The sequence below is a fragment of the Zosterops lateralis genome (genome assembly GCF_965231275.1).
Source record: "Zosterops lateralis genome assembly, chromosome: 11".
Lineage (NCBI taxonomy): Eukaryota > Metazoa > Chordata > Aves > Passeriformes > Zosteropidae > Zosterops > Zosterops lateralis.
This window is the reverse complement of record NC_139771.1, coordinates 11,179,190-11,206,271: the sequence shown is the minus strand read 5'-3', so window position 1 is coordinate 11,206,271 and position 27,082 is coordinate 11,179,190. Positions and strand designations below refer to the sequence as shown.

General features: G+C 52.9%; 1 protein-coding gene across 3 annotated transcripts in view; it reads right to left on the bottom strand.

Moving 5' to 3' along the window:
- Nucleotides 1-27,082, bottom strand: part of PLXNA1 (plexin A1) — a 115,317-nt gene that overhangs the window by 27,486 nt on the left and 60,749 nt on the right. For all 3 annotated transcript variants that reach the window (XM_083869725.1, XM_083869726.1, XM_083869727.1), the window contains exons 9-21: nucleotides 23,809-23,923; nucleotides 19,021-19,221; nucleotides 10,732-10,828; nucleotides 10,241-10,431; nucleotides 6,463-6,614; nucleotides 6,030-6,150; nucleotides 5,554-5,690; nucleotides 4,837-5,004; nucleotides 3,881-3,974; nucleotides 3,161-3,400; nucleotides 2,858-3,001; nucleotides 1,920-2,154; nucleotides 404-546 (exon numbers count right to left, since the gene is read on the bottom strand). In XM_083869725.1, the coding sequence (XP_083725851.1) occupies nucleotides 404-546; nucleotides 1,920-2,154; nucleotides 2,858-3,001; nucleotides 3,161-3,400; nucleotides 3,881-3,974; nucleotides 4,837-5,004; nucleotides 5,554-5,690; nucleotides 6,030-6,150; nucleotides 6,463-6,614; nucleotides 10,241-10,431; nucleotides 10,732-10,828; nucleotides 19,021-19,221; nucleotides 23,809-23,923 (2,038 nt within the window). The remainder of the gene's footprint in view (nucleotides 1-403; nucleotides 547-1,919; nucleotides 2,155-2,857; nucleotides 3,002-3,160; nucleotides 3,401-3,880; nucleotides 3,975-4,836; nucleotides 5,005-5,553; nucleotides 5,691-6,029; nucleotides 6,151-6,462; nucleotides 6,615-10,240; nucleotides 10,432-10,731; nucleotides 10,829-19,020; nucleotides 19,222-23,808; nucleotides 23,924-27,082) is intronic.

The window sequence follows — 27,082 nt, the reverse complement described above, 5'->3', positions numbered from 1 at the left end:
GAAGAGAAGGAGCTGGTTTGGGGAGCAGAGGAAGGATGCCAAGGATGGGTTCTCCATGGGGAAATGAAGCCAAGCAAGCAGGCAATGTCAGACAACGCTGCTAAAAACAAGCGACCGGTCAGGCATCAAACAAACCCAATTGAATAAAGCAAGTGCTGTAGAAAATGACAGCAGCAATGATATTAATATAAATATTGATATTAATGTCAGAGAGCGCAGTAAGCATTTGGCAGCCAGTCCACATCCACGCCGGCAGCCACGCGGAGAGATGCACCACGCCGGGCCAGCATCCAACCAAAGCTTCTCCCCAGCCTGGGGGCACAGGGGCTTGTGCAGAGGCACATCCCCAATATGAAACACTACAGAGACAGACAGACAGACAGACAGACAGACCGATCCACACCTCCATCTCTTTCAGCACAGGATGGTCTTCTATCCCCGGGAAGAGAACCCGCATGGCATAGGTGCGGTAATCCAGAAAGGGGATGCCAGCCCCATCCAGGTCATTGGTCAGCTCGTTGATGTCTGTCTGCAGCTCAGCAAAGGCTAGAATTGGAAAAGCAGAATTAAACAACACATGCTGGAGTCTCAGCACACAGCACTGGCAGTCAGCCCCTCACCACACCCCCAGCACCCCACGGGTGGACCCTCCCCAAGGCATGAATATTCTCATCATTCCTCTTCCTGGCAGGCTGTGATTGCTGTCCCCATCTCACAGATGGAGAAATTGAGCTGAAGAGTGAGGGGATGACATCCCCAGAACAAATGAAGTGGCAGATTTGGGAACAGAACTGCCGGTCCCAGGAGGATCAAATCCCCCCCGCCACAGCACTTGCAGCCTCCCAGGGATGCTGGAGGCAGGGGGGAACAGCAAGGTTTGAACAAAAACAGAGCTTCTTGGGGAAAACATTAGCCTAAACCACAAGATTGCCCTCATTTCTTTTTTGACCTAAATACTACTTGAGAGAAGAGCTCGAACACACCCACCCCAGAACCGCCTGATCCCAACAGAGGCAGCTGTGACTGCCAGGGGAACATGATCCAGGAGGGTCCTGAACCTTTAATTGCACCTACAGGGAAAAGCTGATGGGAGAAAAGTCCTGGAAATGCACCAGGGAAGGGGGTTGGGGTGGGGGGAGAAAACCCTCAGAAAAATCAAATTAACAGCACTTTAAAGGGAGCTGAAAGCCAGGCAGAGGACTGCAGGCTCGTCAGCCTGATGAGAAAAAACAAACCGTCAGCTTGAAAGGCGCACTATCTTATCTGTAACTAGCGGGACTAGAAAAGAGAAAAGGCAGGGAAGAGATTGTGCCTTTTAATTAAAAGCAGATCCTTTTATCTGCCAGCTGTGGAAGACAAGACACCATCCTCTCCACCAGCTCCCTCCCCTCTCCCTGTCACCAGTGCCATCCACAGGCATGTGGAGGGATGGGGACTTGGGGGAGCAAAGGTTTGTCTTTCTTTTCTCTTTTTATTATCTTGTTTTCGGTGCCTGCTTCATTCACAGCGTCTGGGCTGGTTGTGGCTGTGGCTGGCAGGGTCAGGGCCTCTGGAGCCAGCTCAGGGGGATAATGGGCAATTAGGTTTTATCAGCAGTATCATACAAGGAATTCTGTCCAATTTCACAGCATCTGTCTGTCACATAATGAGAGATCCACTGCCCACTCACGGGAAGTCTTCGCTACCCTGCTTGCTCTCTTTTCTCCCACTTGGGAAAATGAAGAAGAACTTCTTAACTGGAAAAAATCCCTAAATCCCACCTAAAATGAGTTCCCTTCCACTGAAAAAGCAGCTTTTCCCATACCCATTCTCATTCCCATTCTCATTCCCATTCCCTCTCTGAAAGGCAGCAAGGAAAGGGCTTGGAGCAATAAGAAACACCCAAAGACCCCCACGGTGATGGCAAAGGGACTCCTCACCCTCTTTGCACTCCAGGGCCACCCGGGACTCCAGGTTGTCCATCTGCAGCTGGAGGCGTTTCAGGGTGCGGTCAGCATCCCGGGACTTGCGCTTGTAGGCGATGAGGACGATGATGATGATGAGGAGGAGCAGGCCACCACCACCACCGATCCCGATGATGGCAGGCAGGGTCAGCAGGCTGTCTGAGTAGATCTGCAGCGTCCCTGGCGAGAACTCGAACCCTCCAGCCTTGATCTGCACCACAGCAGGGGAAAAAATGGACCTGCTGTCAGGGAATATGTGCCACAGGTAACACTCCCTGCTGTGCCCACCGTGCTGGGAATGGGGACGCAACTCCCAGCCCATGGCCTGAATGATGTGGACAAATGCAGGTACGGCAGGGGCTGGTCTGGAGCAGTTCAAGGTGCCTTAATGGCATGCAGCACACATGCTGCCAGTGCACGTAGAGCAGGCAGCAAGTTTGATGTCTCATTCAGACAACATTACAGTAACAGATGGGATGTAAAGAGAGTTTCCCTATGGATGGGGAGCCTGGGGAGGACTGTGCTGGGTCCCTTTTAACATGGCAGAGTCCTGGAGCGCAAGCATTGCTGCACTACAACTCCACAAACAAAGGAACCTGCTTTGCAGCATGTGCCAGCACTGCGAGGCAGAGGTGGGAATCCCCCCTGCCCTGTACCCAGCACCAGCCAGGGCACAATAACACCAAGCTGAACATGCAGGAGGGTGACAAAGTATTTGGTTCTACCAAACATGCAATTAGGAAGAGGGATACCTAGGGAGCAGGAAGATGACTCCTGAGGATGTTCCTGCCCATACACCTACTATCTGGTCCTCATTCAAGAACGAGCACACAGCAGGGCTGGTGCTGGGATAAAGACTGAAATTCTAAGACACATGAGGCACAAGAAGCAAAGGCACCAGTGCCAGCACTTACTGTGACTTTGTGTTGGCCAGTGAGGTTGGGGGACTCGCAGAGGAGCTGTGTCTCAGACACTGTGAGGGTGCAGGGAGTGTCTCCAATCAGCACCGTGTAGTTGAGGCGGGAGTTACCAGCAGCTGGAGGGAGAAGGTTCCTGCCCTTTGAGGGAACAAGGAATGAGACTGTCAGTTCTCATGCAATGGGAAATGTTAAAAAAACCCCAAAATATGGCAAAATCTTTGCTCCAGGAGAGACAAAATGCCACCTCCACAGAGGGACATGTCCCTATCTTTGCCCCCAGGTGCAGACTCTCTTTACCTTGAGGATGAGGGGAGAGCTGGGCTTCAGCTCCAGCATCCCTGTGGGGCTGAGCGGCTCAAAGACAGGGTCTGGGTAGTAGACAAAATTGGTGGTATTGATGATCAGCAGGGCCTGGACGTTATCCATGACAAAGCCGATCTCATCCGGGCGGTCGCCAAGCTCTGGAGGGCTCCGCACAGGGTTGTCAATGGAGGGAGCATAGCACACCATGGTGGTGTCATTGTAGACGGTGCAGTTCTGCAGGAGGCATGGAATGAGGTCAGACCCCACTCCCAATGAGGTGGTCAGGATCAGATCCCACAAGGATCTCCTGAAAGCTCTCGACACAGGGTTTAGATTTGGAATCTCCTGTTCTGTTCTATCAAGAGGCATCACATCCCACTCCAGGGCAGAGACAGACTCCTGTCTGAAATGGACATGCAAGGGGTGGCAGGCAAGATGTCACTAGGGATGAGCTCTTTCTGTCAATATACTATGGATATCCCACAAAACTCCCACCAGTTTTGTATGCTGAGTTCTCAACCCTCTCCTGAAAGCACCTGGCTGGAGGCTCGGCAGAGAAATTGGTGCCTCTCTTTGGGCAGCCACCCCTGGAGCTCAGCCTCTCCAGACCATCCCACCTGAAGGGCAAAGGGTGCACTTTCTGCCCTACATTGCACCACAGACAGCATCCCTCCTCTTTGTGCTCTGCCCCCAGCCCCAGTCAGCACCACTTACATTCTCCCTTTCAGAGCTGCAGTACTTGGCCCGGATCCTGGGCTCTTTGATGGTGGCCAGGTTGGTGCCAGTCACAGTCAGCAACGTCCCACCACTAGAGACATGGAGTAAATGGGTTAGGAAAGGTAGCTTCCAGTTCCAGGAAGGAAGCAGCCCTCATCTCCAGCCAGATGCCCATCTGCCCCAGCCTGGGTGAGCCACCATGACCCAGAGATGTCTTATCCAACCCACATGTTGCAAGGCTGGCAGGACCTGGCATGCACGAATGTCAAATCATTTCAGGTGACCCAAGGGCCAACTAGAGATATAAAACCTGATAATTAACACTGACATACCACCCTGTGTGCAGGTTTAGGGTCTGAAGATGGCTCCCAAGCTAAAGTCAACTAAGCATTCACAACAGGAAAGCATCCCAAGAAGTACAAGCTCCTCTATGCCACCCTTTCTCCACCACAGAGGCAATGGGTGACAGGAGAGGCTGAACGCTGCCAGGTTTTCTCCATGGCTTGGCGTTAAAAGCCCCATGGTTCCGGAGACCTTGGCCATGCCTCTGGGGAGCTTGCTCCTCATCAACAGCCTGGGGAAGGTTTCCCTTGGCACTAGCTCTTAATGGATTCCTTCGCCTCCTCTCCAGCCAATTCAAACCTTTTAGAAAAATATGTAAACATTTTGAAAAAATCCCCCGATGGGAAATATTTTAATTTTATTTGCCGCTGCCAAATGTCAAGCTGAAATTAAGCAGATCCAAAGCACTCTGCTCTTGCCCCCTGCCAGGCTGAGCACTGTAGGCCAGGAGTTTGCAGGGCCCTAGTGCCAAGCCATTGCTCACACTCCTCTTGCCACATCTCTGGAGTGCAGCCTGGCAGTTACCACAGCACTGAGATGTGCCCATCAGGAGCGGGAAATCCGTACAGAAAACAGTCCCCCGTGCATCCCACAAGCTCCTTGCAATTCACCTGTTGATGCTCCATTCAGGATCAATTTTCTGGATGGTGGGGTCCTCTGTGTAGTTGTACTTCACCTCTGGGTTGCTCAGCTCTGCCCGGTTGATGTTGATGAGGATGGGGGAGCCGCCGGGGGTGTGCCCCGGGGGGGTCCTGCACCGAATCTCACGGGTGCTTCTCCTGGGGCAGAAACACACAACCTGTCAGTGCCTGGACAGGAGGGAGGCCAGGGCTGCCCGGCAGGCCCCCTGCCCCAGCCCCTCTCCCCTTCTGAAAGAGTTGGGGGGTGAAGAGAGAAAGGAGAAAAAAACAAAAAATGAAAAATCCAAGAAATGAAACAAAAGGCAGCCGGGAAAGACTGAGCAGCTCCTGAGCGTTCCCATCGTGCAGCGGCTGCAAACAGCAGCGATTAGGGCTGATAACCAGTAATTACCGCAGGAAAATATTTAAAGAGCCGCTCCATTATCATCCCTAATCTAAAAATTATCCACTTCATGCCTCAGGGCTTTGTGCTTTTAGAGAAAAATCTCTGTTCTTAGGGCTCTTCCTGCAGCCTCTGACACACAGAGGTTTCAAGAGGAGACACATCCTTTGGCCACCCAGGGGGTTTGGTTCCCATGGTCCCTCTTGGCTTCCTAGCCCAGGCTTCTGGCTGCTGCCCTGTCTGGGGGTCCCACTGCCTTTGAAGGTGCCTGTCGCCCATCCCCCACCACCCTCTGTGCCCCTCACCAGGAAAAAGCACAGGGCCGTCCCCCGATGGTCACGGAGACATTGCTGCCAGCATTGAGGTGGGTGCCTTCGATGGCGATCCAGGTGCCACCAGAGAGAGGACCCCGGGCTGGGACAACACGGGAGAAAGTGGGCGTCTGTCAAAGGAAAAGGGCATCCTTGGAGTCAGACAGGCTGGGAACTGGAACCCACATTCCCAAACAGCTTTAACCAGGTGACAGAGCCACAGAGGAGAGGAACCTATGAGACAGCAGCCGGGCACAGTACTAAAGCCTGGCACTGCCAGCAGGACAGTTGAGGAGGCACAGCAGTGGCAGCCTTGGAGAAATTCAATCATCATGACTCAATGCCTGACCAGAGAATCTCTGCCTGCCCCTCAGGAAAATGATGCCAAATGATGCCAAAAAAACCACCCAAAACCACCCAGCATCGCCTCACTTTCAAGGTGTCAGACCTGTCCCCAGCATGGGGCTTACCACAAAGGTGAAGGTCTTGGAGGATATGGCCCGGTAGCTGGGTGTGCAGTCACGGATGCACACTTCTACCCGTGCCTCATGGACCTTGTTCGTACCGGCATCTCCAATTTCACACACAATCCTAAGAGATAAGAGTAAGAAACTCACTGTCCTGGGATCAAGACACTCCATGTGCAAAGCAAAATTCTCAGGTGCCAGCAGATGCATGAGAAACCAAGGTGCTGGCAGTTGACACTGGCAACCCTCAGAGAAGTTTCACCAAAGCCTTTCAGCTCTTCCCAGAGCAACCGTAACCAGCAGGTACTTTCCTCCCAGCTCAGCCCAGTCAGCTCTATGTCTTTTGCACTCAAGGGCAGCATTTGAATACCATCACTGCTGTCCACAACCCTCCTGAGGTGATCTGGAGCACACCCACCCCTCCCCAGGCACTCACTGCTCAGCACTGATGTACTCGCTCTCGATGGGGGTGCACGGCACTTTGCCCACTCGGATTAGCCCGCGAACATCTTCAAACTTCAGGCCCAGGTTCTCGCCAGTGATGGTCAGACGGGTCCCTCCTTGTCTGGGGCCAGTTTCAGGGAACAACTAGGAGAGAGCATGGTCAGTCACAAGGAAGCAGAGCCACAGGGACACCTCATTCGGGCAGGCTGCAGCCAGGCAGCTGCAGGATGGCTGTTACAAGCAGCAAGAAGCAGACAGGTGATGAGAAATGCCAGCACATCTGTAAGTTGCCCACAGAGCAGGAAAGACCTCCCCAGTGACAGCTATATACACAAAATCCCACCAGGAACAAGCCAGGAGATATGAGATGTGTCCAAGCAGAGAGCTGGGATATGGACACCCTGTTGCAGACACAGCCATCTTCTAGGTGACAAGGACACAAGAGTTGAAGGGGACAAGGCAGCATCAGCCATGGCTCCAGCTGACTGGCAAGGAAGCCCCTGGATGTGCCTGGCTTTTGGCCAGGTCCCAGGTGCCCAGGGATGAGATTCCCATGTCTAAGATGTCCTCAAAGGAGAAAGAATCTCCAACAGATCCCTGCAAAGTTGAAATGGCAGGCAGAGGGGAAATGTGTTTCTCTTCACCAGCAAACCCTCTGCTGAGGCCAGATGGAAAGGGAGAGGACCTCACCACAGCACCACGCTCATGTACCAGGATGATGCCAAATAAAGCAGACAGGTATGGCCTGACAGACAGTGGTAGAATGAGAGATAAACAGAGGTGTGGGCCATGTTCCAAGGGATGTGGGGATGCTACTTCCAACCAGGCAATTACAGGCAGTTTTACATCAGTGATTGCTGGGCCGAGGTCAAGTGCCCACCTGCAGCACTAACTGGGATGAATGACAGAGCTGCATGCCCTGGGTGGGCCCTGGGATACAGCTGGGTCCCCAGTGATATGAAGACACAGCAGAGAGGAAGGCAGCTGCAGGCAGCAGGAGAGGAAGAGGGGAATGCAGGCTGGGTCAGCCCAGGAAGAAATCACACCCTGACCCAGGGGAAGAGATGGTTCAGTTGCAGGTGATGGCCTCCTCTGCTCTCCTGGCTGAGATCCCCTCTAGGACTAGCAGGCACCTCTGCCTGCACTAAGCCCAGCTCCTGGACAGGTTCAAGCCACCACCAAACACATGTAAGCTCTTTGCATTCTTGGAAAATCTGGGCAGCTGCAGCCCTGGGGCCTTAGCCAGATGGATCCTCCTCCTCCTCCTTGTGAAGGCCTCATCCCTGAACATCATCTCCACAGCAAGGAAAAGCAGATGAGCTGAGGGTGGGAAACATGCAGCAGTGGACACTTGTCCACGTTATCAGCCCTGACGGGCTGCATGGAGCCAGGGGCTGTTTCCACCCATCCCACTACAGCCACTGCCACTGGGATCGACTTCAGCCCTTTGGATTCACACTGGACTGGTGACCTTCAGTACGCACAAACTCAGACAAGAGCACCCAGTCCCATTCCACAAAGGCATCCTGCAGGACATGTCCCAGATCAGCATCAGAGCTAGACTGCTGCCTGAGCCCTGGGTCATGCCAAGGCAGTCACAACTCACTATTTACACAGCAACAAAACCCTCTAGGGCTGTGGGGAACCACTGTTTGCCTAAAGCTTGTTCAGCCCCTGCCCAAGTCTGGAACTGGAGCTCATTCTAGCAGCTGCAGCCAGCGTCAGGTTGGGTCTTCCCCTTAAAAAAGCTCTGGCGAGGCGGCTGGCAAGAAGTGGCTGTTTGTTTGGTGTTTCTAAATGAGTGCTAAAAGCTGCTCCGGCATGTTCGATTCCTCCTCCGCAAAGCCTGGCAAGGGCCACGCGCTCGGGGAGGAAGGAGCCCAGGAATGAAATGACATTGTTGGCCACCCAGCACAGGGAGGTCACAGCTAAACAAGGTGTGTGGGAGGGGGGAGCTGCCAAGGAGAGCAATAGCTGCTCAATGCCCCCCCTTTCCCCCCCTCCACCTCCAGACCCCTGGCCCCAACAAACAATGCTGCTTTTCTCCTAATTGGTTTCATTGGGTCTTTTTACATCAATGAGCAAACAGCTCCAGCGGGTACAAACAGCTGGCTTGCTCTCAGCTCCGGTGGCCACAGCACAGCCAGGAGGTACAGAGGCCAAGGGGTACCCCCTACCCAAGGGAAAGGATGTCACTCTGAGGGTCACAGTGAGCACCAGGCAAGACATCACAGAGGTTTGGAAGGGGCTTGGCTCCACCACTGAACAATGGGTAAATGATTTGTTACCCTTGGGGTGAAGGATCATGGTCATCTCCCAGCCCAGCCCCACCACCCATGAAGATACCTGCACTCCAGTGAGGTGGGCAGGAAGGAGGCTCCACCTCCTCACAAAACCACTGTAGGGAGACTCTTCTCCCCCATCAGCCTATGCTGCCCTCTCTGCACTAGGCTTTTCTCTGGACCATTTGCAAGCATACCCACAGCCCAGGTGTGGGACTGGGGTAGTGGGATGCAGCAGGCAACAGGCAGGCTACAGGAGCAGCATCACACCAACAGCTACTGCACATCCACGCTGACTGCCACTCCCCAGAGCACTAACACAGAGCAGTGCCAAGGTCAACCCCACCTGCTAACAGATCTGTTCCTGCTGCACCTGCAATTACTGTAAAATTTCATGATTCAGGGTAGGAGAGCGCTGTTACCATCAGCTCTGGACCAACTGCTGTTACCTATGCTGGGCACCATCAGCTGCTGGAAAGCTGCTGTGAGTGGTGTGTGTGTGTGTAAATGCCTGCAGCCCTGGTCACCTGAACACAAGAGGACAAGGGCACAGCCTACAGTGTGGCAACCCTGGCTATGACCTGCTCCACAGCATTCTCCACTCCCATCATCCGTAAGTATCTGGATTTGGGAAGTTTACCCTGAGCACGGTGACACAGAAGCCCTGCAGCTCTGCACACAACAGCAGACCTCCAGGTAGGGATGCAGGCTCTGAGGCTCAATCTCACTTCCTCAGGAATGGATCCCTCCTCCTGCCAGCACTCCACCAGCCCCAGACAACTCTGCAGGCAATACTTCTTGCAGGTAGGGCTCTTTGTAGGTTGGGATATGGCCAGCAGGGCTGTTCCCCCCTCTCTCCACGTGGCTGCCACCCAGCACACTGCAGGGCCCATGTGTGTGAGAGGGAGGCAGCACGCACTGGGAAAAGCCAAGACTCTCATTTCCAGCTTCCATCAGATAAGGCACTGAAACCCAAACAGATCAGATCCTGTGCTAAGACTCCAGTAATTAACACCATCAAGGCCCAGCCAGCCGTGGGTTAGCAAAAGGTATGCAGCTGAAATACCCACCAGTCTCTCCTTGTGAACCTGGATCCCAGCCCAAGAGGCATGTGAATATTACTACACACAATCTTATAATCAAAGGTCATAAAAGGTGTCAAGGACATGGGAGGATGATGATGAACTACTGGCCACAGTGCACATGGCAACACAAGAAGCAACCTAGAGTTTTCCTGGATCCCTCAGTCATGTGCAGGAGGGGTTGGAATTTTGGAAATGAGCCAGAAAGCCCAGTGCATAGGAGTGGCAGAGAGAGGATTTTAGTCTTGGAAATGAAAGTGGTGACAAAAAACCACTCAAATATTAAACACCAAGTAGATCTGGCTGCTGTGAGCTGCCACTGGAGAGCCCCATCCACATTCCCCACCTCCATCCCCCACTGCAGTCCCTCGGCACAGGGCATCACTGCCCACCCATCCCCTCGTACCTTGGTGATCTTGGGGTCGGTGCAGCGGCTGTTCCCGCTGCTGGCGTGCATCCAGCTGTTCTCGTAGGCCAGGCAGTGCTGGCGCAGGGAGCAGCGCCGCTCTGACACACACCAGCCGCACTCGAAGCGCGGGTCGGCCTTGAGGCACAGACCGCAGCTCTCCCGCAGCGCTGAGCACTTGTACAGGTGGGCTGCAACGGCAGGAGGAGCTGGGCTCAGCACGGGCCCCCCAGCCCATGGGCAAAGCTTTTGGGGGAAAATGAGCACCTGCTCTAGCCCCTTCCCACTAACTCCCAGTGGGACAAACCCCTACAGGCAGGAGCCAGCAGCACCCTGGACTCAACACCAAAGTAGAGTGCCTCCCAAAGCTTCTTGGAAAAAGCCTCCTGTTTAGAAACCCATCAAAGCACTGGTGCAAACTATGGTCAGAGCCAGGGTGGGCTGGAGGCTGAGGGGGCACTGGGCCAGGTCCAATCCCATCCCTCACTCACCCTGGATGTTCTGGGGGTTGTCAATGACGAAGTTCCCATTCCAGACCACAGACAAGTTGACAGGCAGGTCACTGATGTCATTCCCTTCATAGAAATACTGCAGGAGGAAACAGAAGGAGGCAGAGGCTGTTAATTATTGTAGCAAAATGTCCTGGTGGTGAGGGGCAAAGAGAGACATCCATAACATGGATGTCTCCCATCAGCCCAGAGGAGAGGGATGGGGTCCTGGCTGGGACTTGCTGGCTAGGAACAAACAGGTCTGACAGCCACTCGTCAAAGCATCAGTCACAGCACATGAAACCAATGGGCTGGACTGACAAAAAAAGATAAAGCAGCAAAACAGGGTTTGTAAACAGACCCAAAGCCCATCAACTGAAAGGTCTAAAGCTGCTGCTGCTGGAAAATGAAGAAACAGATGGTGCCTCTGCAACACAGATGTACTTCTCCCCACAAGGCTCCTGAGTCCTTCCCCATGTCCTCCCCACTCCAGGGATGCTCACTTGGACATTTGGGATTATGGTCATCACTAGTGAAGCTTGGGGCAGACAGGCTGGGTACATCACAAGAGTGGATTCAGTAGAGTCACACCTGACAGCCAGTGGGAGGATGTCCCTCACAGTCCCCTCCAGCCCCATCACCCATAACAAAATGACAATGCTGTGGCCACATGGCTGTGGGTGGGACAGAGCTAAGGACCACTCCAGTGCCACACTAGCCCTCAGAAAGATCTCAGGAGAGAGCACTCCTTCCCTTCACACCACACGCCAAGATCCTCCACTCCCAGCTCCACACTGTGCTTGCACATCAGCTGCACTCCATTTCACAACTGAAACCACCATCCTGAGTTTCCATGTAGGAAGGTGACACCAGGGAATCCCACCCCCCCCCAGCTTTAGGGGACCCGAAACTCAGGCCCTTGGGCCTTCTGCTGCCCAGACCTATCTACCTCCATTGCTTCTTCCAGCAGGCCAGTGCCTTCTCCCCACCCAGACCCCTCTCCCCTGCCTCAACATCTGAGTCCCAGCCCCAGCAGCACCATCAGTATTCCCTGCAAAGCCCCTGCATGCAGACAGAGAGGTTTAATCGATACAGAGGCAGGAAGGCATTTGGAACCATCCCTGACAGCTAATGACCTCCTTCGGCAAGAGATTCCCCACTCCTCGCCTGAGAAAATGACAGGCGTGTCAGGAGAGATTAAATGAATGATTCATGGGTTGCTGGAGTTCGTTAGAGCAGCAGATGCACCGGCAGTGGTTCACCCGGCCATAGGCTGGCCACAGCCCTGCCACCACCTCCAGCCAGTCCCAGCATCGCCCTCCGCAGCCCCAGGCCGTACCAAGAAGAGGTGGCCTCAGCATCTCCAGCACTGCCTCAGCTGCTGCCCCACAGGACCCTCTGCAGTGGGTCTGTTCTATTTGACCCCTCCACAAGGCCCAGGTATGTGGCTCATGAAGGAGACCCAGGAAGTGTGCCCAGGAAAACACTTCAGTCGTCTCACCTGACCATCAAAGCTGGTCCCTTCAGTGCTGAGTCTCTCTCAGACAGGCAACATCACCAGCCCAGCATCAGACATGGCATCAAAATGGGGCACACACCCAGCATGAGACCTGGCTATGGCAACACACCCCTCCTTCAGCTCTACAGAGTGCCAGTGAGAGCCAAGCCTGGTCCTCCATTACAGCTTTTTGTTGGTCATCCTTTGTCCACAAGCCCATCCACCCAAACAACAGGGTGGAGGACCCCAAAATGAAGCCCTTCCCAGGAAGGAAGACTGCTGCTGGTCAGCCATACACTGCAGTTGTCACATATAACACACCCAGCTGCAAATGCAACAGCTTCACCACCATCTCCTCTTTACAGGCAGAGCCCCATCACCCCCCAACACAACCCCCAGACATGGCACCTCTTGTCGTGTTTGCTCAGACAACCTTCACCACACCTCCACCATGCACCATCTACCACCAGAGCCTCTCGGCGACATTCCTGTTACCAGGTCTGGGAAGATAAAGCCAGAACTTGGCTAAAAGTCCAGATCTGTTCACTTCATCCTATCCTACTCCCACCCCAGGATATCCTCAACAGAACCACGATGAGGAGCTGGCCAGACCTGTAGCAGTGAGCAGAGACCATTCCCCTGGCAGCAGGAGGGAGCACATGCTGGGGAGGGTGGTGGCAGCACCGGAGCAGAATTTAGCTGTGACGAGCCACGTGGCAGTGTAAGTGAAATTGGCATTTTCAATTTGTACTCTGACATGTCTCATTTGGGGCCCTGGCATCTCGGGAAGGCATCCAGCCTGCAGCTGTCCAAAACACTTATTTGCATCTCTCTGCCCCGGCTGCTTTTGGAAATTAGTTCTTCTGGGAGGTGGGTTGGAGGAAGAAGAATAGGGGGAGAGGGAGGGAGAATATTAACTCTTCATGCACCGGTCCTGAGACAGCAAGAGGCCAATTGCATGAGAGACTGTCTCCCTCTGGGAAAGGACACAGTACCGAGGATGCTGACTTTTCTATGGCAGGGAGCTGGAGTGGACAGCGGGCAGCAGTGGGAGCACAAGACTGTGTGAAGAGAAGTGGCAGAGCAAGAGTCATTACCTCAGCTGGTGTTCAGAGCATGGGATCACCAAAGGAATATGGCTATCAATGAAAAATGTGTCCTCTGCATCTGCGTGTCAGTCAGCAGCCTCTAACCTGCCCCGCAGAGACAGCAGTGGGTCTGTGGCTTGGATACTGTTCCTGGTTCCTGTAGAATGCTGTAGCTTGAGTCAGGACTTGGCTGCACACTGACAAGAGCTGCAGCTGCAGGAGCTCCAGGCTTGGCCTCCTGGGACTTGGTGATCCATCAGATCCCTCTTTAATTTCCAAAGCATCTTGTATTTTGAAAGGTGTTTCCAAAAGGCCTCCTAACAACAGCCCTTGCCATAGTGTAAGCACTCCCTGGCTGTGGCCTCTCCACCCACAGGCACAGCCACAGCCAGGGAGGCAACAGCATCCAAGTAAAGCAGCAGCCACCTTCCAACACTGAACACCCCACAGCTGGTGGGGATCAGGCAGGGGATGCTTACCAATCTGTCCATCCTATGGGATCCAAAAAAGAGCTCACAGACAGCCAACAGGTTCCATCACGCTGGCTCCTCCCTGTTCGGAGCTAACATGGTGTTAAACATCCATTAAACACTTAACTGTTATTAACTTCCCAGTTAATCAATCCCAGTGGCTGGCAGCAGACTGGGACGAGTGGCAGGAGAGTAGGCTGGGATGGGTGTGAGTGGGGAAATGCACCTACCCAGGCAGTCCTGTTGTCAGACCATCTTTCACTCTACAAAGGTGCCCAGGACCCCCAGCTGGATGATTTGGCTTGGCAACTGCTATGAGGACAAGCTATGAGAAAGGGACATTTGCTCTGGGAGCAAAAACAGGCACAGCCTGAGAGCAAACCAACGGTGCTCAAAAGTGATGTGTTCTGATGCAGCACAGCCCACAGAAGTGGATGAGAGAAAAGATGTCATCAAGTGAGTCAGCAACTGAGATGAGAACTGCCTGGCTCCTTACCTAACCCAGCGAGCCTCCCTGTCCCTCCCTGAAGAGCTTACAAGGCAAATATGGAAGAGAGGACAGACAATATTTCAGCCCTATCCACCTGGATACTGGTCTTCCCAGCAAGGTCTCCTTCTGCAAAGATGCAGTTCAGGCAAGAGAACTCTTCGTTGAGCCTTTCTCAAGGCTCTTTACCCAAAACTTATCTCAGGCATCTTCCCAAGTAACAACCATCAACCTCATGTTCTTTTCATACCTCCAATTCTCACATCCACCCTACTCCCATGCAGGGAATGCCACCAGCCCCGCACAAAGCAAGGGCTGTGGCTGTCAGCTGCCCCGAAAGTCCCACTTTTGATTCTGGCAAGCCCACTGCTCATACACCCAACCAGCTAGAAGCAACAGGCACTGAGAGCTACCCAGCTTCCCCTTGGGATAAGGGATTCAGCACTCTGAGAATGTGCCTCCAGGGAACCACACAGAGGACACAGCTGCAGCTAGCAGGAAACGCCCCAAATCTGTGGGCAGATCACACGGAGATGCATTTTGGGATGCTCCTGCAAATGCCATGCCAACTGGACAAGGCATTAGCCCTTCCCATCCCAGAGGAGGAAGGGCAGCCCCACAGCCATCACACCCCCTTTCCACAGGGCATCTATCCCACTTCAGCCACAACCTGCCCAGCCCATCTCTGGGGAAGGCAGCAGAGGGGCTGCTCCTCTGCAAGCAAACCCACACATCCAAATTTCCTGTGCAACCCCCCTCACTCCCACATGCACCATCCCCCTGGGCTGCACTTCTGGAGGAGTGCTTGGGCTGCAGCTGTGTCCTATTTTTCTGCAGTTGATGACCTCAACTCCTTCCCTGCACTACGGGGACGGCAGTAATGTACATCGCATCTCGCCAGGGCTCAACTGCAATTCATCATTATTTTATCTGCTGGAATTTAATTGGATCCTATCAAACTCTCCTGATACTCCCTTTTCACTTTAAACACTGCTGCAGGAAAGATAAATGTAGGCACTGCTAGGACAGAGAGCATGGCTTTGTCGGCGAACAGAGCTGGGGCTGTGGGCTCCAATCCTGCTTCCCTCTCCATGGCTGGTTAATTAGAGATACATATACTGGAGGTGTGCAGTGCTCAGAACAGGGCATGTGTGTATGATTTATGTTCCTCTATAAATATACCCTGGGCCGAGTAAAATACCGTCATTCACACAACAGCACAACTTGACAGCAACACTCAGCCTCTGATTGTGCATCTCCTTTTTTCTCTCTTCACATGGATCTCCTCCTTTCCTCCCCCCTCACACACAAGCTTCTTCACCTGGATTCCTCTTGCCTAAAATCCAGCATGGTATGAGAACCTGAAACCCTGTGAATGTGTCAGAGCAACACTCAGGTTCTACAGCAACAAAAAATTACCCAGAAAACATAAATCTGAGAGGTGTTTCACTCCACAGCATCCGCACTTGGGGCTGGGCTTTAGCATCCACACTGGGGTACCACACATGTACCCACCCTGCCAGCCCAGCTTTGCTCTGCACTCGCATCACTTTGTCCCAGCAATAATGCTCACTCCAGGGTGAAGATCCCAACCCGAGTCTAGCCAGAGGGGAGGAGCCTCCACAGCCACAGCAGAAACAGTGGGTAAGGTGGGCTCTCCACGCCAGGGGCACTGGTGAGGAAAGAACCAAAAGGGAGACAGGGAGGTGACACAGCTGCTCCTCACCACGTGGGGCTTTGGTTAAAAAGAAAGGAAAATAACTGAGGCATGATGCTTAATTTAAAGTGTTGAGACAACAATCTCATGAAAAGGAGATCAGAGGTTTCCCTATACATACATTTAAAGGGAAACAGCAGCTCTGGGGATATTTTGGCATTAAGAGGAACATTTTAGAGAAAAAGGCAAACCCTTGACAGTAAGAAACACCTGTAGCCATTTTGCAAAGGCTAGGACTAAATCAGATCAGGTCCAATGTCACAAGCATTAGTGTGGATTGGGGACTGTGGCACTTTTCAACTGCAAAACTGTTTCGTTTTTGCAGCAATCAGGAGGATGAACTCTGTTGAGGCACGTCAGATAGGAAATAACAGGCAAAAGAAAGCATATTTGGAAAATGAATCTCAGTGGCATCAACCTTATGCATTAAGACAGGTGACCATTTCTCCATTCTCTGCTGAAAAAAGAAAGCCTGGAAACATCTGCCTCCAGAAGATTAAAGCAAATCAATTTGGAAAAATTAGTTTATTGGCAAAGATCTTCATTTTCTTAGTTAGGCTTGTCTTTCCTTTTTGCATCTTTACAATACATGTGGAAAACCATTATGGTTGCTTTCCTCTTGAAGAGCAGAAAGAGACCAAAGTGGAGGCAGAAAAGGTCCTTGCGGCTTGGTTTATGGCCTGGGATGCTGAGGAACACCGGAGCTTGAGTCTCCCTAGAGTTTGCCAAAGACCTATCGGGTGTTTCAAACAATGTTTATAGTCAACACTCAGATCTTAATGAATGGATTGATGAATATTTAACCAAGATGTCCTTTCTTCAAAGTGCTAACTAGTCATTGGAGTTTGACAAGCACTAAAACAAAAGACAAAGAGTTTTAAGGGGCTTGACTTATTATGCCTTTCATTTGCCAGAGATTCAGGAAAGCATCCCGAATTCCACAGAGTATTTAACCTCTTGTTTAGATCCCACTGAACTCCTGGAAACACTGCGTGCTTAAATGCCTTTTGGCATCCATCCTTCACATGCTGGCTGGGAAGACGTCATCCTTTTCCTATTTCTCCACTATCCAGTGTTCTCCACGCCTGAGATTCTAACCTGAAGGATGAAGTGCAATGGAAGAAGCCATTGGGCCATGGCTGGGAGAGCCTGAAGCACTGTCAAGCAGCCAGATGGACTGCAAAAAGGCACGAAGGAGACAAACACCACACAAGCGTGAATCTGAATCCCCCACACCATAATGCAGCCTGGCTCAATGCCCTCAAACATTAAAGCAGGCGAGCAGACCCTGAAAGCAAAGCAGCTTCTTTCAAGTCAAAACTCTCTTTTTCTCTTTGTGAAACCACCCTGAAACCAAAAGCCACATCTCCTGCCCCAGACTGCAGCCCCATGGAGCTGCTGCTACCTGTTCCCCATGTACCTTACAACACCACACACATGCTCTTCTGACAATTTGTGCTGTTTTCACAGCATCCCTGACAATTTCCAGGGAAATCTACCACTGTCAGCCCAGGATAAGGTGCTGGTTACAGCTGTTCTACCCCTTTGGAGAGCTGCAGAGGCCGTGCAGTTCATGGCATCAATCCTGGCAGCCATGGCATCCCTTGGGAAACACAGAGAATGCATTGTGCTTTAGACTCTCCCTCCTGCTTGACAAGTTGAAACATACTGGGGAGAAATGAGTCCACATTGTTCAGAGCCTCTCTGCAAGCTCCACCTCCGTTATGTAAAGGTTCCCCTCTGGCACAAGCACCCCTCCCCAACACCCCACAGGAGCCATCAGGCTGCTGCTGTCAGCACTGTGCAGCCACAGCACTTCCCTACAGGGAGCATCCTGCAGTACACATGTCCCAGACTGCTCTGGAATAAACTCAGCCAAACCCCACACTACAGAACTGGGCAGGAGACAGCTGCCAGCTCCAGGCAGAGGAGACCTGGCAGGAGGCTGGATTGGCTGCATAGCATTCCCCCAGGACTGCTGCCCAGGGCAGGAGGCAATGGCTCAGGATGCTCCTCCTGTCCAAAGGCTCTGCAGCCCTGGGATCACTGGAGGAGGGAGGGAGCCAGTGCTCATCTTCAATGGCTTCTAAATGTCACTTGTGCCACCAAAGGGAGCAGGGATCGGCACTGGTGTTAGGCTGCAAATGAGCTTTCACAGTATGAGAGATGAAAAACAAATTTTAAAGGGATTAAATGGGAGAGCAAAGGGAGGGGCTGGCTCCATTTAGATGAGGGCAAGTCAGTGTAGAGCACAGTGGGCAGCTGAGGAGCTGAGCAACGACAGCTCCCAGTGGGGCTATTAGCACCCAGAGTGGCTTTGTTTGTGGGCCTGGTGTACAGTAAGAGGCACACACACAGCTCTCCCAGGACTGCTAAACCCCCTCCCACTTAGGGGATAAGGTGCCTGGAGAGGGCAGAGAAGGCAGAGATGCCGGCAGGAAAGAGTTGAAGTGACAAGGCTGCAGGGGGCAAGGACACAGAGGCAGGGAGCGATGCAGAGAGCATGGGATGGAGGGCAGGCAGGCAGGGGAAGGAGGCAGCTGCTGGTCAGATCAGGGATGGAGTCAGGGATGGACAGAGGCTACAGGGAAAGAGGGGAAGCGCTTGCAGGGCTGGCAGGCACAGCTGCATGTGGAGGGCTCCACATGTGCAATGGGACACAGAGGTGTTACCTCCTTCCCGCCTGTAAAATGGGACAGCTTGGTGTCAGAGGAGCTACAGCACATCCGGGCCCAGCTGGCTCCATCCAGGCAACTTTCTTCAGCTTTGCAAACCCAATTTCCTTGGAAGTGCTCCTACAGCCTGGTGGCTTCAGCATTGATCCTATCTGGAACAACCCCAAGCAGCTTCCCAGTGCCCCTGGGGATAGTGGCAGGGAGCCCGCCTCACACCCCACAAGCAACAGAAACCCCCATTACCTGCCCACAAGAGAGCAAAACTGCCCATGCAATGAGGTGGGATGGTCCCAGGGCAGGCAGGAATGAGCAGCCCACAGACAGGGCCCACGACAAGGAGACCCCCATCACACTCACCGAGGTGTTCTGGCACTGGATGCTGGTGCTGTTGAAGCGCAGGGCGGTGACGCGGGTGGTGCTGCCAGGGATGTGGAAGATGCACTCATAGTTGCGCTGGCCTGACTGTGGCTGCGGCAGGTTCTTAGCTGTCAGGGTGATGGGTTTCACCACACCCACGGGGATGTAGATCTGGGTGGAAGGCAGGATCTGAGGGCAGTCCTGCAAGGAGAACAAGAGGCAGATGATGAGACAGGAACACTGTACAGCCTCCCCCAGCACCCCTGTGACCCTCTCCTTGCTGGCAGGCTTGGTAATGCATTGTAAAAACACCACCCTGAGCACATGCTTGTCAAAATCCTCAGCAACCCTAAACCTTGCAACCTATGCCTGCTCTGCCCAAAGCCCTGAAGACAGGAAAGAAGAGCACAAAGAAATCTGGTGGCAGGGCAATAGAGTGTTTTCTACTATCTACAGGCTGATTTAGGTGGGAGGTGGGAAGAGCATCCATCTCTGGAATCTGTAACCTGCCACTGCAACAGCAACACGTGTTTGGGCCAACTGGTAACAATATGGACTTCAATGCCATCATTGCAGCCAGTAGGTTTTAGAGTTAATGACCATTGGACTGTTCATCGTCAAGCTACCTGCTCAGCCCTCCTGCTTCCCTTACAGTCTCCACTCCGCTTCCTTCATAAGTAAGAGAGAAAAGCCTTTCCCCTCTTTGATACAGCAATGTGCTCCTGCAGTGTGGCAGAAAACCTGCTTTGCAGCAAATTTTGCTGCTGCTGCTTCTATCTGCACCAGCTCAAAGCACTGTCATCCCACCCATCCCAGCTGCAGGCTGCCCAGCAGACAGTGACTCCAGCCAGGGGATGCTGCTGAGTCTGAGCTGGAGAGGAAAGCACCTCCCTGCCAGCCCCTGGGGAAGGAGATGTTGGGAGGGCAGAGCACTCCACTTTTAATAGCTGTAGGCTCCCAGCTGCTCCAGGGGAGCTGGTGACTCTTGTGTACAAAGCACAGGGGAGCAGGAGGGAGCAAAAATAAATGAGCTCAGGCAGCAAAACAGCTCTGCAGCCCCAGTGGGTAACACTTTGGCAACAACAGCCTGATGCAATCCCAAGCCAGCTTTGCCGAGCCAGGCAGAGGTCTCACACCTACAGCAGCTCTCTTGGGAGTGTTGGTTTGAAATAACATCAAGAGGGAATAACATGTGAGCTGCTTTAAAAACAGAAATGCAGTGGACACAGCTGCTCCACTGCTCTCACAAAGCTTTTGATGGTCACAGTGCCACTGCAGAGGCAGCTCTGGCCCCAAGGCCAGCAGCAGCCACATGTGACCAAGGCTGCCCAGCTGCCTCCTGCCATCCTGCAGCAAGCCAGGCTGAACCTTGCAAAGTGCCAGGCTTTATATCTCAGCTAGTATGATCAATTAACTTTCAAACAATGCAGAGAAAAGAAAAAGAAATTGTTTCATTTAGCAAATCTTGACAGAAAAACCCAACTACTTTTACTCTGGGTTTTCTGTTCTTCACAAGTCTGTATTCCCCAAAAGCACAGTTTTCAAGGGAAGAAACCATTTATCTCCAAAACATACTAAACAAAAGCTAAGAGGAACAGTAGTGCTAGCCCCAAATTGGAGATGGCAACAGGGCTGGATCAGTCTGGGGATGCTGGGCACTGCTCTGCTACCTCCCTGCTCTGTATCATGGTTGCCACTCTGCAAAGAGGGGCTTCAGTTTCCCCCCACTTCCAGAATCAGCTCAACTCACAGTGGGGAGACATCTCATGCCCATTGCCATTTCCATGGAGTGTCCCCATGACTGCAATGGTAGCTCTTCCCCACAGCTCCCAGCTTGGAAGTGCTGTCAGAGGAAGCAGCCCCAGCCCACTTGATCTCCTCTACACTGCAGGGGGACCCCATGGGTGGCACAAGCCTTCCCCATGGGTCACACACACGCTTGGTAACTATTAACTCCTGGCTCACTCTCCAACACTTCCATCTCCTCTTTTTCAGTAATTATTGCCACAGCCCAGCTGAGGTGGTGGGTAAGTCCATGCCTCCCAGGCTGGGCTCACCGTGGCTGTTTGTAGGCTGGTGCACAGGGAGCACAGGAACATGTGTCCCTCTCCCCACACAGACAGGTGGGCTCATTCTGCCGATCCGTAGTTTGAGCTGAATCCCCCCATGATGTCACACACTCCACATCTGCCAGCAGAAGTGTCTCATCCAGCAAAAATGTCAGCCCGCGCCCAAACAGGAAGCACCTGGTGCTGGTGGGCGCCCAGGGTGCCCGGAGGGGTGGGGGTACAAGGACAACTCATTTCCCCTATGAGCAAGTCCAACTGCTGACACAACTTGCTCTGGCACTGCCCAGCACTTCCAACCCCTGGGAATACTCAGCATAGCCCACAGAGCCTGTGTCCTGCCAAAAATAGCCCCTCCCAGCAGAGCCCCAGGCCCCAGAAAACTATGAAGGCACGGGTTAAGTAGAAAAGCAAGGCCACAACTCACACAAATTCCCAAACATCACACAACTCAGATTTTCTCCATGAAAACCATTTTTCTAACTGGATGAGAACATGACATGGGTGCCCAGGTTTGTCCAGAGAGGTAAGAGCTTTATGCTGCCATTTGGATTTCTCTGGCAGCTCCCAGCTCCAGCTGGCAAGGCTATGCATCAGCAGAGATAGGATGAAGGTAGTCTGGGGCTGGGCCTGATCCCAGCTCTGAGGTTCTTTCACAAAGTCCTCAGCCATTCCCACTGATGGGGAATGAAGAACTAACACTAGCTGACCTGAACACACAACACACTTGTTTCCCACTAGTCTAGGAGTCTTTCACCCTCCACAGCAGCTCTGCATCAGCAGGAGCTGTCTCAAAAGAGCAGCATTCTGGGATGGGATGCTCCAATGTCCATCACTGGCAGCCCTTTGGCCACCACAGCACACCACAAGTGGAAAAAAATGAACAGCAGCCTATGCTGCTCCATCACCTCTTCCCCGGCCCTGCACACCCCCAGCAAAGCCAGAGAAGGGCAATCTCCAGAGCCCAGGCTTTAAAGCTACTACCACCAGTGGACAGGGACATCCTGACTACTGTAACTGTTTCCAGGCATATTTATGTGAGTGATGGCTCTTACTCATGCCCCATTCCAGCCCTGCCACCCCCAGAAACCCAGACAAACATTCCTGGCATTCCCAGGACAGAGTGCCATGGGTCACTCTGTTTTCCTACAAAACAACCACTTTCCCACCCAGGAAATTGTGGTGAACTATCCAGGGGGAAGAAGCAGAGACAGTTACCCTCTGTCCCTGCATTTCCTGACCAGTGCCCACCACACTCCAACCAACACAGACAGACCAAATCCTGCTTAAAATAACCTTCCTGCAGAGAGGATGGGGCTGGCTGTCTACCATTAACTTGTCCAATGGTACCATGGGACTGGCACCCCCACCCACCACACCACCCACCACACCATCCTGCTGGGGACCAGGATGGCCAGGGATGGGGACAGGATGTCTCATCCCAGCCTGGTCATGGAGCCCACAGCTGCAGCTGGTCTGAGGGTGCCTCACCATCCCTGCTGGGAACTGCTGAGGTCACACCAATGTGCAAACAGGCCGAGCCAAGCGATCCAAACCTCAAATCAGGCACTGGTCCATCTCCCATGTGACCAAAAGGTCTGCTGGGGGACACCCTGTTCACACTGGGGAGTGACACAGGTTCCTGAGCAGCCAGTCTGTGAGAGAGCTGCACAAAAGCCAAGGGCACCACCACTGTGGGGTACATCCAGATGCTTTGGGGTTCAACTGGCAGGGAGGGGGCAGACCCCATGGCCTCAGTGAGGGGAATGGGCAGACAAGAACAGCTGGGTTCCAGTGGTCTGGACACCACGTGTCGCATTTGCAGAAACAATGTCAGGGCTGGCTGGAAGCACGACCTCAGGAGCAGGCTCCTGGGATGCCTGAGATAGGCAGATTGCTCACTGGATTTCTTCACAGCACAAGCTAAGAGAAAACAGCTTTTTCCAACTTTCTCAGGTTAGTAAATTCCCCTGGAGGCAGTGGGACCTTTCCTACTGGGGCCATGTACAGGCAATGGGAAACCCAGATAAGTTCAACTGGAGCCCCCTTCCAGAATAGGGACAGAGTTTCCTTCCCATAACTCTCCCTTCAGGATCCAAATCAGGATTTACTGTAGAGCCAGCAGAGGCTTGTCAAACCTCCATAGCCAAGCCAAGCACCCAGCAATGCCACCAAAGGCTGAGGACAGCAGGACATCCTGCCAACACCCTGCCAATGGCAGGTTTCCCCAGGGGGTGGCACGGATGCTGCACAGGATAAACCCCCACGAAAGCACATGCTCCTTAGCAAAGCAGCTGAGATGAAGAAAGCATGAGGTGCAGTAAAAACAGGTTTTTTTACAGATTTCAACCTTCCCCTCTCCAAAAACAAGTTGTTCTGCAATGACAGTTCAAGCTTGCTCCCTTCACAAACATCAAAGGAAAATGCTTTAGCGTCTTTGCCTTTGTTTTTCCTTTCATTCAGCCTAAAGTGCTCCGGGCTTCAGCCGACTTCCCAAGCTGCCTCTCCACAGCCACACAACCTCTCCCAACCAGCACACAGTTCTATCAGCATTTCCCTTTCCTCCCTCACTGCTCCTCAGGCAGTTCCAACACCCCAGGAGAAGCAGTGGGATTGGTTTCTGAAGGAGTCTGCCTTCCTCTAAATCCTTCCCCAAAGAGCAGGAGACTGTGACAGGACCTGAGACAGAACAGGCAAGGGGAGCAATCTCACACTGTCTTACCTCAGAGAGCTTGACACGTCCCTCCAGGAAAGAGCAATCAGCAGCATTGTGGGTGCAGATGTGGCGGTACTTGCACCAGTGGCAGGGGAAGGAGCCATTCACACAGGACAGGCAGCTGCACAGGGAGAGAAGTGGGCAGTGTTAGGGCAGCATCAAGGCAGAGTCCACAGGAACATTTCTTGGGATGCTTCAGCAGGACAACATCCATAGGTGATCCTGTACCTCAGGGTGGAAAGGATCCCTTACACATGGGGCACGGCCCACGTACTGGGAGGGAGATGCCTGCACAACCTGAACCGCCAGGCTTTGTCCAGGCAGGGTGGGGGGGCTATGGTCTTTCAGGCACTGCAGGATTTGTGCCCCAGCTCAAGAGGCCACATTTCCTCCTCCTCCTGGTAGGCTGACCCTGACCGCCCGCCTCCAGCAGGGGCCAAGCTCCAGACTTCAGGAGCTTTATTTGGGTTCAATGAAAGGCGATTTTAGCAAGAGGCAGCAGAACAAGGGCTCTGCACCACAGGGGAACAGGGGAGAAAGAGCCAGATTAATGCATGCTCATTGAGAGGAAAATTATAACTGGCGAAAGGTTTGGGTCAGATTAACATTTCGGGACTGTAGTGCTTTTCAGCCTCTCACAATAGGTTGTGTGTGACCCCTTCCCTTGGCCCCCTCAGCCCCAGCCCTCCACGGCCGCGCATGCGTTGTGTCTGTGGTTTCCACCCCTCCTCAGCCCCAGACGCTTCTGTCTCCCTCCCCAGCCTCCTCTCAGGGCTCTTTGTGCCAGGGATCACTCTTGCTCCCCTCTCTGCATCTTTTCTGGGGGTGTGCTCAGGACTCAGAGATGCCAGGAGCCCCATGCTCTGTTTTCCATTCTTCTTAGCAATGAAACCAGCCCCAGCAACCTGATGACACTCCCCAAAGCAGAGGGGACACACAGAGTCCCACGAGCATTCATAGGAGTGGCACCTCAACAACCTGGTTAACTCCCTCGCTTACCCCCTCCCAGGCATCCCTGTTTGCAGGCACAGGACATCCCACAGCTGAAGGAAGGCTTTTGGAGGTTTCACCCCTATGAGGAGGGAAGAGGCTGAGCCCTCCCTGCCATGCTGTCTGGGGGGGCATAGCAGACAGGTCCCACATTTAGTACACGAGCCTTCATGGGGCGGGTCTGCATCAGATATGTCTATGCAGACCAAGCTGTTCTCCCAAGGAGGAGATGGGAGAGCTGCTGAGGCATAAGCTAAAAGGCAGTAAAAATAATCAGCCTGGCTTTAAAAAAAAAAAAAAAAAAAAAAAAAAAAAAAAAAAAAAAAAACCAACAGCACTACTTTTCTCCCTAGAAGGCTCATACCTGCTCCTCACTGATCTAAGCATCAAAAGGATCAGGCCCAAAGCAATTATACTTAAACAAAGACAGGCTCTTTCCCTGAACACAGCTCTGGTAGGAGGCAGGCAGCCCTGCCCAGCCCAATCCTCCTCCTAATCACAGCTACCTCTCTGCCTCTACCCCTGGGAAACGACAGGAAAACACAGCATAACCCTGTGAGGCAGCAGAAAGACAATCTTCCTGGAGAAGATATCCTTGGTGGCAGAGCCTGGCACGCCAAATCCCTCACCCTCCAGCAGAATTGTCACCTTGGAGGTGTGGGGTTGTGAGGGAGCCACAGGGCAAGGGCAGCCCAGGGTGCAAAGACACACCCAAGGCTTTGCATGACCAGGTCTCCCGGCACGCCCTGGGGTTTCACACACCATTACATATACAGCAAGAGCCTCCCAAATCCATGCGCACTCACTAAGGAAATATTTAATTAAGCTGCTTGCAAAGGGGGCTGGAAGTCATTTCCATGTTTCGCTCACATTTTCACTTTCAAATGAACAGCCCTTTTAGCTTTACCCACAAATATGCTAATTGAGATGCTCCTTATGCAAATATATGCAATTTTATTTCAGCTGCAGAGATTTGACTTAAAAGCAGAGCCACAGCCTCCTATCTCTGGTTGCTTTGATGGAGGGAGGTGCAGAAGGTGGGGGGAATAGGGAACACAAACAAAGGCAAAGGACAGCTCCTGCCCTCCTGCTAAGGGCTCAGGCAGGACCAGTGGACAGATAAATCCAGGATATGGAGGGGCAGGACAGGGAATATACAGATTAATCCTCATGAGAGTAGTGCAGCCCCAGAGAGGTCACATAAGAGAGAAGCAGAAGCAGCCACAAGCCACATGCTGGGGCCCAACTACTAAGCAGCACAATCTCCCATGAATTGCCTCCACCATCCTCCAAAGAAGAGATTTTTCAGTCACCAGGTCCTTCAGGGTCTGCAAAAAGACTCCCCAGTCCCCTTTCCACCAACTCACAAGGCATCTCAAAGCAGCTGGGTGAAGTTCCTGATGCAGCCCTGCCCCAGGCACCTTAGCCCCAACAGCTAAAGCTCTACTTTGCAGTTCTTCAGGGTCAAAGCCAAGTCATGGCTATTTCAAGATCCTCCTCACCTGAAGGTCTCCTTTGCCATTTAATTACTGCAGGTCCAGCTGATCTCCCAGTCTCCACTTGCCAAAGGATCCCAGGTTATCCTCCATGTACACACTGAGTGGTTCCCCCTTCCTACTTTAGCCCTCTCAGTTGCTTGTAACTTAACTGAGCCACTCCTAAAGCCCCATCCTCAGCGATGGTTTCCACATTCTCCCTTCTGCCAAGGCTCTCCTTCTGCCATAAGGGTATCAAATGCCACTGTGGGAGCACTCACCACACACACCTTGCTCTCTGCTCTGCAGCATTTCTGCTACATTTAGAGCCCACCCAGGTCAAAGTGGTGAGCCAGCACTCGGGTGCCAGTAACATGGTGAAACACTGTTTACAGTGGAATGTCCCAGACATTCACTGTTTACAGTCCTGCAGGCCTCAGCACGGCTGTTTGACCACCACAGCACCCTGCAAGGCTGCCCAAAGCCCAGGACAGGAGATGAGGCAGGAATCCCTGGCTGCTGGTCAGGCTGGGCAGTGTGGCTGGAGCTGTGTCCATACCCTGGTGTGTCCGTGTGCCACTGCTGTCTGTTCCTGGCACAGGAGCAGGTTGCTCAGCAGCATGATGCCATCTGTGCCGTCTCTCTCCTTCCCACGGTCAGGCACTCTTCCCTCATCACTTCTTGCCTAAGAGGCTTTCATCACTCCTGGTAATTAGAGGGAGGCTCTCCTTCATGTGTTGAAGTGTTCCACCTCCCCAAAGCATGCCAGGAGAGCAGGAAGCCCAGCGAGGCAGAAAACCGATGGTGGGGGTGCA